General features: G+C 49.5%; 1 protein-coding gene across 1 annotated transcript; it reads left to right on the top strand.

Moving 5' to 3' along the window:
• The first annotated feature begins 1,538 nt into the window (after positions 1-1,538).
• Positions 1,539-8,628, top strand: LOC131670772 (carbonic anhydrase 2-like). Its single transcript, XM_058946673.1, has 6 exons — positions 1,539-1,671; positions 7,583-7,774; positions 7,834-7,978; positions 8,041-8,152; positions 8,222-8,446; positions 8,527-8,628. Exons 1-6 carry the CDS (start codon positions 1,539-1,541, stop codon positions 8,626-8,628), a joined length of 909 nt encoding a protein of 302 aa, XP_058802656.1.
• The last annotated feature ends 1,194 nt before the right edge of the window (positions 8,629-9,822 follow it).

The raw sequence follows: 9,822 nt of genomic DNA, 5'->3' as shown, positions 1-9,822 counted from the left end.
TAATTTCATGAGAAAATCAGTGAAAAAAGCAGGAAAGGACCGCCGAAGCCGGCGAGAGAAAGGAAACTCTTTTTTGAGCCTATCATCCGCGGAGGACAATTGGGAGCAGCAATCCTTTCGGTTGGCTACCTCCAGGCTCGCATGACGAGAAATTGTCATCGCCGCTATTCGGAGAACGCAGCGAAGAGATGTCCTTGAGGCGATCCTTTGTGTGGCCCGCAGCACTGGGCCTATAATAGAGGCCCTAGCAGCAACGGCAGAGCGCTCCTTTTTCCCACCGAAACCTGGAAACCCATTCTATTATTGGTCGCGTTTTTTTTCCTCCGTCCGTCTACGTGTGCGTACGCTGGCAGAAGCGGCTACATGGGAAAAGCCGGGACGCACGGTGGCCACGGAAAACCACTTCCCACCTACTTCTCGTGCGCAGCGCAATCTTTCGCAATCCTTTCAACGCATCACCTTTTCACACGAGGGCGAGCGCCTTGTCCCTCCTGCGCTCGGATTCGAACGCGAGTTTTCGGCATTGTCCGCGTTCTTTTTTCCCTCTCTCCCTCGCGACCGGCTCAAATCTCGGAGAATCGGCGCCGCCTAATCGCGGCGTCATCTTCTCACGTTTATCCTCCTGGCGGGAGTGTTTTGATAGAGCGAGCTTATCGGCGGGCATCGCCGGCAAAAAGCCTAACATGTGCACGTCGATTTGCATGCGATTGTTCGCCGGCTTACTTACGAGCCTCGGCGTTACTTCGAATCGGCCCGTGTTTTTGCCCGCGAACGGCAAATTATCTGGCATCATAATCTATCAGAGGTACCTGACTGGCGCGAGCCCGAGGCGCGAGCCAGAGCTTCCCTCCCCGACGGAGGACCGCTGCCGTGCACTTGCAAGAAGCAAACGCTGCCCGGCGGCCAGCCACTCGGGCGCCATCACGACTAACGGCCGTTGTTTTCGGCGTCTCGGCCGTTCGCCTGTCACGTCTAATTGACGGTTCCGCGCAGCGCTGCAATTTCCTCGGGAGCGAAGAAGCGCTCGGCTCGGCCGCGGGCAGGCGTCTCGCAGCGAAAGCGAGGCTTTTCTAATTAATTGCCTCGAGATTAAGCCTCGATCGCTTCGGCTTGGCGTAATTTCCAGCCCCGGCCAGACGGCTATCGTGCGCCTGACTAATCGTCTTGCGCGGACGACATACGAGATAGGTAGACCGAGAAGCCGTTCGTCGGTCGTAATAAAAACCAGCGGGTATCCCCCATACCGACGAAAATTCCAGGAGCAAAAGTCGTCGAACCGAAAAATGAACAGACGCCGTCGGAGAGAGATAGATAGAGAGGGAGAGCGATGCAGAGGATATCAAAGTGCCGCGCCAATGCAAAAGCACAGCTCTATTTCTCTCTGCTTGTCCGGAGAGCCGGTGCACGGCCGACAGCCACGTCGGCAGCAGACTGAGGGATGCTGGACCATATGGCGCTGGCTACGTGGAGGGCGCGTGGCTCGCACAAAGAGCCGGCCCCTCTCTCCCCGCGCGCTCGCTCTTTTTTTTAATTACGCCATGTGGCTCATTTGTGGCCGCAACTGTCGGCCCGGCAGCCACCCCCGCGCGGCCGGCGCGCTCTCGGGCACCGGGTGCGCCTCGATTTTCATCTCTGCACCGGCCGCGATACGCCTGCTGGAGGTGCGCGCAGGTGAGCTGCGTCCCGCGCGCACGATGACGAGCAGCCGCGCGTGAGCTGTATCGTATCGTGGTGATTAATTGAATGGGCTTTTGCTTGCACAGGCTGTTATTACCGAGCCATTAGTCTCACTCTCATTTTCCGCTCTATTTATCTTTGGAGTTTCATCGACGAGAAAGCAAACACGTACGAGCGCGCGCGGCGACCGGACGGTCCGATGAAAAGTACGCTGGCGCTGCGCCTACTCGGGAATGCCGCTCGATGATCGTGGCCTTTCGCGCGACTCGTATAGGTAAACTAAGCCTCGTGACTCAGTGCGGGCGCGTTACCACCTGCGACAGCCGGCAATGAGAAAGCGAGCTCGTAAAGCGGCCAGGCGGCCATTCAAATGCGTCGTCCAATTGGGCGAGGCCGCCCGGCACGTACGCGGCTCGTGGTCCATTAGTTTTCCTTCGTTTTCCGGGGCTTCATAATTCATTGGCGGGGGGTGCGAGCGCGCGCATCTGGCGTGTGCCGGCGAGCGCGCGTAGATGGAGAAGGCGCCGCCGGCGAACCCCCGCGATAATAAATCGATCCACTCTACGCTTCACCCCCAGCTACCTCCGGAGTCCACCTGTCGCCCGTCTCTAATGGACACTGGATGCCGGCTCGGGTCTCAGCGACAAACTTACATCTTTGTTTTCCCCAGCGATGCCACTTTTCCGGCTCGCGAGCCAGCCACGCGCCGTAGAGCGTGGCACGGACTTTCACTCCGAGCGCGCTGCCTCGGCATCAGATAAGCCATCGGCTCCGTCTCGGCAGAAAGAGAGCTTGGCACCTGACTTTCTGGCGATCGCCTCTCTAACGGGATCCTCGATCTGTCGATGCCGCTCTATCTCCCTGTCTCCCTCTCTCCCTCTCTCCCTTTTTCGGGGCTTTGACACTCTAATTTACGTGTTTTCTGCTGACGACGACAAGACGGGGCCGAGAAAGCAGAGCGCGCCAACTAACAGGGAGCGAGGGAGGAAATCCGAGGTAGCGATTAGTCGCGAATGAGGTCTTTATTTTTGTCCCTCTCGAACGGTACCGGCGTTGGACGATTGTTCACCGCCTCCACAAGAGAAGAGACCGTGGCAAGGGATTAAAATGACGAGCAATTTGACGGCAATTAGTCGGTCGGTGTTGATGCGGGATCGATTCTAGGCTATGCTTCGCAGCACGACTGGACCAACGCGAAACAGCTCTCGGATAATGTCACACGGCAGCGCTTCCCTCGTTGCGACGCCCACGGATCGCTGTAACAGCATAACAACAGAACACTGCCTAATCACGAGAGTGAGAGAGAGAAGGGGGCAGTCCAATGAAAGCCCGTTACGCAACACAATGGGAAATTAGACGCGCAGGTTGCTGCTCGCGCAGAGCTGAAAATTTAGTGGCTGGCATTAAGGAAACGAGCGGACCACACCTCGCCATCTTCCTCTCTGCTTCTAGCTGCGCTTGAATTTTCGCGGGGGCTCGGTAGGCATTCGCGTGGGACTTTATGAACGATGAATTTAGTCTCCGTGCACTCGCAGTGGGAGAGAGACCACACGCGTCGGCGACCAGTGTACCGGCATGATTTTGATATTAGAGCTGCCTTTGACGCGAGAGCGCGAGCTAGAGGCGGCTGGCTCGTGATGAACGAGGCCGATTAATGAAATTAAACTGACTCGGCGCGGAGCAGTCGTGGCTGGAGTAGTGACAAATTTGGCGTGGTGCGGTGAAAACGTGATGGGGCGCAACAAAAGAGCACAGCCTCCCCTCCATTGAACGCAATGTCGTTATGTTGGAGTGCGCAGCGCATAGACAATAATAAAAGAGGGAGCGGAGATATTGCTAATGTTTTGACCGTGTAACGTCGGATGGGGCTGCGTTTTTTTGCCCGTTGTCGGCGCACACAAGAGCTAAAGGCTTAATTTCTCGGCCGGGCACAATGGCAGGTTGCACTTGAATGCGAATGAATGACCCCCATTCAGGCTCGCAGATCGCGTGTGTGTGTGCGTGCGCCGGGCCTCGTCTCTATTTTACCCGGCGCGTGATTAAGCGCCGCAGCCGCGAGCGTGGGTGTCCATTCAGAAAATTTCACCTACCCTACGCACTTTATTTTCTGCGGGCCGGCGTACTATTTAGACTGAGCGCATCAAAGGCCGCGATTAATGAAATACATCGGTTTTCCTTTGCAGTCGCCGTGGACTGAAAGGGCGCATTAAAGTAAAATCGATCACCCGGCGCGCGCTCGCGAACAGCCACGAGAGGCAGAGCGGAAGGATCGATCATGCCTCGGCAATTGCAGCGAGGCTCAGCGGAATCGACGCGGGCCGGGCATTAGCGAGCGCAAAGTAATGTTCAACAAATTCGCCTAATTTGCATGGGCAGCTGCGAGCGGCGTTATGGGCCGCCGGCGCTGCCGCTGCTCCGCCGCGAGGGCAATTATCATTTTGCAGCATCGCCGCGATCAATTAGCAATTTAATAGGCCAATTAAAGGCTAAACGTGTCTATAAAATCGAGACAATATGTTGCGCTCTCGGCGCGTCCGCGTGTACGTGCTCGGGCGCCATAAACAATGCGCTACCAAGGTGGCACGCTTCCTCCGCTCCGCCGCGACATTTCGTTTGGTTAATTAACATTAAAGCTCTCTCTCTCTCTCTCTCTCTCTCTCTCTCTCTCTCTCTCTCTCTCTCTCTCTCTCTCTCTCTCTCTCGGCGAGCGAGATGCTCTCATGTTAATTGCGCGACGAGTCGCCGCCACCGAGCGAGCGAGCCGCAGGTTGTCGGTAGGCGTGTCTCCCCGCTGGTAGGCCTTGTTTTTTTTTGCTTCCTCTTCGCGATGCACTACCACGGAAAAGAGCCAGGCGATGGATACTCTTTAAGCCGCGACGGCGCGAGCCTCACTGGCTCATACTCCGAGCGCAGCTTTGTCAGCGTTACCGTTTAATTAGCATTTAATGCTAATTTTATCGTTTCAAGAAGCTCGTAAAGAGAATTTTATTGGCCATGTCGCGAGTCGAATTCACTCGATTGTCCGAGAAAATGCACTCGACGAATACGCGGGTATACGATTTTTGCTGCTTCTGAAAACTCGCACGTCGGATTCCACCTCGTTTCTATTTATTCGGTTTGCTAATTGGGTACTGCATTTGCTCTTGGCTTTTCTTTTGTAACTATCAATTTCTCGCCCGGGATTTTTAAAGGGCGATTTATCGAGGTGGTTCGCGCAGTTTTTGGAATACAAAACGAGGCTTAAAGACGCATAAGAAACTGCTTTGCATCCGAAACACTTGCAGCGCGGGATACATGACGCAATTAAAATCTGACGCGAGTGAAAATTGCGGGGGCAGCGCGCAGTGAAGGATGCTTACGTACGGCGAAAGAGCGCCCGGGCAAAACTGGTTCTTCCCCGGTTGCAAATAAAAACAATGCGAGTCGCAACGCGCGCGAGAGCGAGAGAGAGAGAGCCGGAGCCGCGCCTAAAAATAGCCTGGCGTGTCCGTTAAATCGCACGTGTGCACAGGTAGAATCTCTCTCCGTCTCTCGCTCATGCGGCGTGCACTTTGTTAACGAGACGACGACGAGGTCAATGTGTCTTTTTCGCGGGAGTTCCTGCAGCCGGCAGCAGCGCAGCCCTGGCTATCGCCGACTAATTAACACGGCCCCGTAATGAAGCCGCGCACCTACACACACTTGCGCGCACCACGACAATCGCGAGCCTGCATCGGCCGATATACCATCGGCGCGCATTTCGCGCTCGCGCGTCTTCTAATTAGTCCTTCGTCTCCCGGTTGCGCCTGCTTATCTGCCCCTCGAAGGACCCCCTTCTTTCCCGCTTTCTTCTTCTTCTTCTTCCTCTTCTTTTCAAGCTCCGACTCTCCGGCACGTAAATTACGTCGATCATTAAGCACTACAATTGATTAATTAATAATCACTGCAGATCTGCGCCTCCTCGTACTGCACGACTTTTCCCTCTAACAAATATCAGTGGCATTTCGAGAGGAAGCGCACTCGCGTTGCTCAAAGCTGCAGTATCATTTCAGATCAGTTTAGACCTGTCTCTGTTTAGACCTGTTCTCGCTCTGCACGGCTTAATCTCATTCTCGCATTCATGTGTGTATACCTACGTGAGCTTGGGACCACTTCCCGTCCATTCGCGCGTACGAGCCTTGTCCCATCGCGCGCATCCGGCTCTCTCTCTCTCTCTCTCTCTCTCTCTCGCTCTCAAAAAGAAAAGAACAAGAGAAAAAAAGATCCGGTCATTCAACAGCGCCTTTCGACCTGTTGGCATTCTCGACTTCCCGCATATTCTCGTATGGGCTATGTTTGCACCTTTGCGTTTTGCATCGCGAGCAGCGAGCGTGGATTTGTATTAAAGGATGATCGCCGTGAAAATGACAGCGGCAAATAGTTTAATGCCGTTATTCCAATACAATGATTTTTCTCAGGGCTCGCACTATTTCCATTTGTTAGCGTGATCAAATTGACGCCACTGTTTCTTAATGAAAACTCGCAGTGATCTCGGATAACATTCAATGGTTATTACTCGGCCGTTTTCAATTAAATGTTACTGATATGCGCAAATTAAGTTCAGAAAATGCAGAGTACGCGATACTACTTTTAATTTGAAACTCGTTGTAGTGATAGGCTTGTGAAGTACGATAAATTAAAATATGGATGTTAAGAAAGATCTTTTTATATTCTTTACTTTGTTCAGTGGGAGCAATACAACGCGTAATCGAAGACTAAGTGTATTATCCGTATCTTCGAATAATGCACTGATTTTTAATCGAACTGCAATTATTTTACCGATAGGGCACGCATTTTGAAAACTTATGCTCAAGAAATAAGGCAGTGCCTCGTAGATTTATATTTCTCTTGAAATATTTATTTAACTGAACTTTAAATGTGACTTTTTCCCATTCGATACTCTACTCTAAGTAAATATTCTAAACTATATATCAACATATATCAACATATTGATTATTGTAGAGAAAACGTGATTTTTTACATCCATTATTTCTTCATATAATTATTATTATTTTTATTATTATTATATCATTATTTATTATTATAAATGTTTAGTACTTGAGAAAGCATCAGATTCTGTCTTTTCACTAACGATAATAGTGTTTTCAAAAAATACCAGCGCAATTCCTGCGCTCAAGGGTATTCCAAGAAAATAATTCACAATTGTTGAGAACAGTAGTTTTAGGTAGTAAAGATATTGTTTGCTTGCATCACTGTTTTTACATGTGCAACTAAATAAAGAAATACCAGTATTTCTCTCAACAGAATGGAAACGCAGAAAAATAATGCTCAGTTTCACAAGTTTACGCGTTGAGTTGAGTCGTTCAGCTACGTTTTAATGACAAAGCTGTTATCTACCTTTCGCCCTAATAAGTAGATTTGCGCTCTTGAGCAGACACTTTGCGTCGAGTAGTCGGCGAGCACTCTCCTACGAGAACAGCCTTTGAATCTCTTTGTCTTGAACGATCCAAGAGTGAATTCACTTGAAAATGCTCTTCAGTTGTCCTCATAGATTTCTATTTGTTTTATTGACTTGGAACTCGTTTAATCAAGGTAATTATACAAACTTTCTTATTTAAAATAGTGCCTAATGTGCCAACAACAATTTTATCTCGCTTACCCGGCATGCATTTTAACGTTTATACGTGCCGCCAACTGTACTCGTACGCAAACGTAAAACGTAACCTACAACTTTTTTTTCGTCCTAAAACGAGCTAATTTTCCGCACAAGTTTGGTTTTTTAAACTTACACTTTTGGTGCTTTACAAAATGATTGTAAAGATATCGCCAAGATGAGTATACAAATCAAAGAAATTCGCCAACTTTCGAATTAATGCTTGTCTATCAATTTTACTTTCGTTCAAAAGTTCGCGCTTACAATTTTCAGGAATTTCTTGGAATTTTCATGATGTGAAGGAGTGGACTAATATTTCAATAACTTGTAGTTTGGGACAAAATCAATCGCCTGTTAATCTTCAAAGCCATGTTATAGGTGACAACCATGGCAAGAAAGCTTTAGAATTTTTAAATTACGGCAAGGGAGCCCAACAACTGGAGATTAGAAATACTGGGCATACAGGTATTGGAGCATTAAAAGAAAGTAAATTGAGCTACCATTTACTAGTATAATTATTTTAGTGCAATTGTCTGGCACTTGGGGAAGACGTAAACCTAGCATTAGGGGGGCAATTTTTTCAAGAGAAATTTATACCATCAGTAACGTTCATTTACATTGGAGTACAGCTGATAATAACGGGACAGAACACGCCATTGAAGGTCGAAAGTAAGTTAGTAATGTTAAAAGATCTGTATTAGATGAGCGCTAGTACATTTTTTAACCTAAAGATATGCCGCGGAGTTGCATTTAGTGCATTTCAACGAAAAATATCAAAATGTATCGGAGGCTTCGTTACATCCAGATGGAATTGCGGTGGTTGGCATTCTCTATCGGGTCAATGTAAATATATTGAAAGAATTTTGTTTTTTACAACTCGATAAAAATAAAAGCGTGCTTGGAACATTTCAGGATAACGTTTCTCCAAACCCGGGAATGGCGCAATTTGCAGCGCTGGCCCAACAAGTACTCTCTGTCAATGCGTCAGTCCGCGTAGCAACATTCAATTTGGCTTCTTTCATACTACAACCATTACCTCCAGTGTATTCTTACTACGGTTCATTGACAACTCCACCTTGCACGGAGAATGTGCGCTGGGCGATACTATCCGAGCCGCAGCCGATAAGCTCAACAATCGTGAGATCAATAATTACGTTCAAATGGAAATTATCGTAGATGATTTTACCGAACGATCTCCATCTGATTTGTATTTCCAGATAAGATTACTTCGTAACGTGATTCTGAGCGACGGCGACACGCACAATATTCGACCATTACAGCCAATTAACAACCGCCTGATTGAATTTTATAGTCATTAAGGGTACAGCTCGGGCTTGCAGCTAATCAGTGAATCATCTCCACGATCAAGCGTACGCGGGGTTAATTCATAAGGCAATATTTAAGATAACAAACGAGCAATCCCAGTGGGCTTTGCGAATGTTTTAGTACCTCTCGCGCCTTAATGAGCTCGAAAATAAAGCACGCGAATCTGCTGGCGACGTTGTGAAAAATCTTGTGACGGCCTGGAAAAGTGTCGATTCGAATGTGAAAAGCGCAAAAGTGAAGCAAATAAAGGTGCGAGAAGCTATACCCGATCGATTTTTCGACGCGTAAGCCTCTGGTCCGACGGGCACTAATTTGGCGAACGCGAAGGCTGCGGATCCATCATCGCCGTCATCCGCAACATTGCACTTTTTTTTATTTCAAGATAGCAGCCTCTCCTTTCGCCGACCGGGTGGCTCGTCGGCTCGTCAAAGATCTCAGAGAAGAGTAGCTGCAACCTTTTACGGATACACGAGCTTTTTTAAATTTTCTCAAGTGCTGCAAGATTACATCGAGTCTTTTCTCCTTTATGCAGATTAGTTTGAAAAATCTCTTGGCATTAACGTAATAATTTGGGCGCGAGTCGTCGCACGAAGAGGAGCAAAGTGCGCGCGAGAAGCCGGCGGAGAGAAAGAATTTTTGGGCACGAAAGCGCTCAGCGGGGGAATCGAGGTGTGCGATTGGCCGAGGCCGCGCACGCATACTTTCGCTCTCGAATCGAAAGAAGAAGGTGCATCGCGCGGGGTCGTTCAACTTTATCCCTCTCTGTCTCATCTCCACCTCCGCGTTCTTTGTGCGAGAGCGCTCTTGCCGCGCGCCCGGCATATAATGTGCCAGTAGATTCGTTGCAGATAATTTTCAAAGAGAAAAAGAGAGAGAGCGAGCGAGAGAGACGAAGAAAAGGGCAGCGAGGTGGGGTGCGCGGTAGCCGCGGAGAGCTCACGGGTAGAGAGAGAGAGAGAGAGAGAGAGAGAGAGAGAGAGAGAGAGAGAGAGAGAGCGCGAGCGATAGCCATCGCCGGTAACTCGATATTGTTTCGCTCAAACAAATTAAGGGAATCCTAGTCTGTGCGCGCCGACCGCTCAAAACTGACCTCGTTAAACGCCACCGCCAGCACCACCGCGGCCACTGCTCTGGCGTATATCTGATGCAGCCAGCCTGAACGAGCCTCCGAGCAAAGTGCAGATATA

Source organism: Phymastichus coffea, unplaced genomic scaffold (assembly GCF_024137745.1).
Source record: "Phymastichus coffea isolate CEN01 unplaced genomic scaffold, Cenicafe_Pcof_1.1 PCOF00115, whole genome shotgun sequence".
Taxonomy (NCBI): Eukaryota; Metazoa; Arthropoda; class Insecta; order Hymenoptera; family Eulophidae; genus Phymastichus; species Phymastichus coffea.
This window is presented reverse-complemented; position numbering and strand designations above follow the sequence as displayed.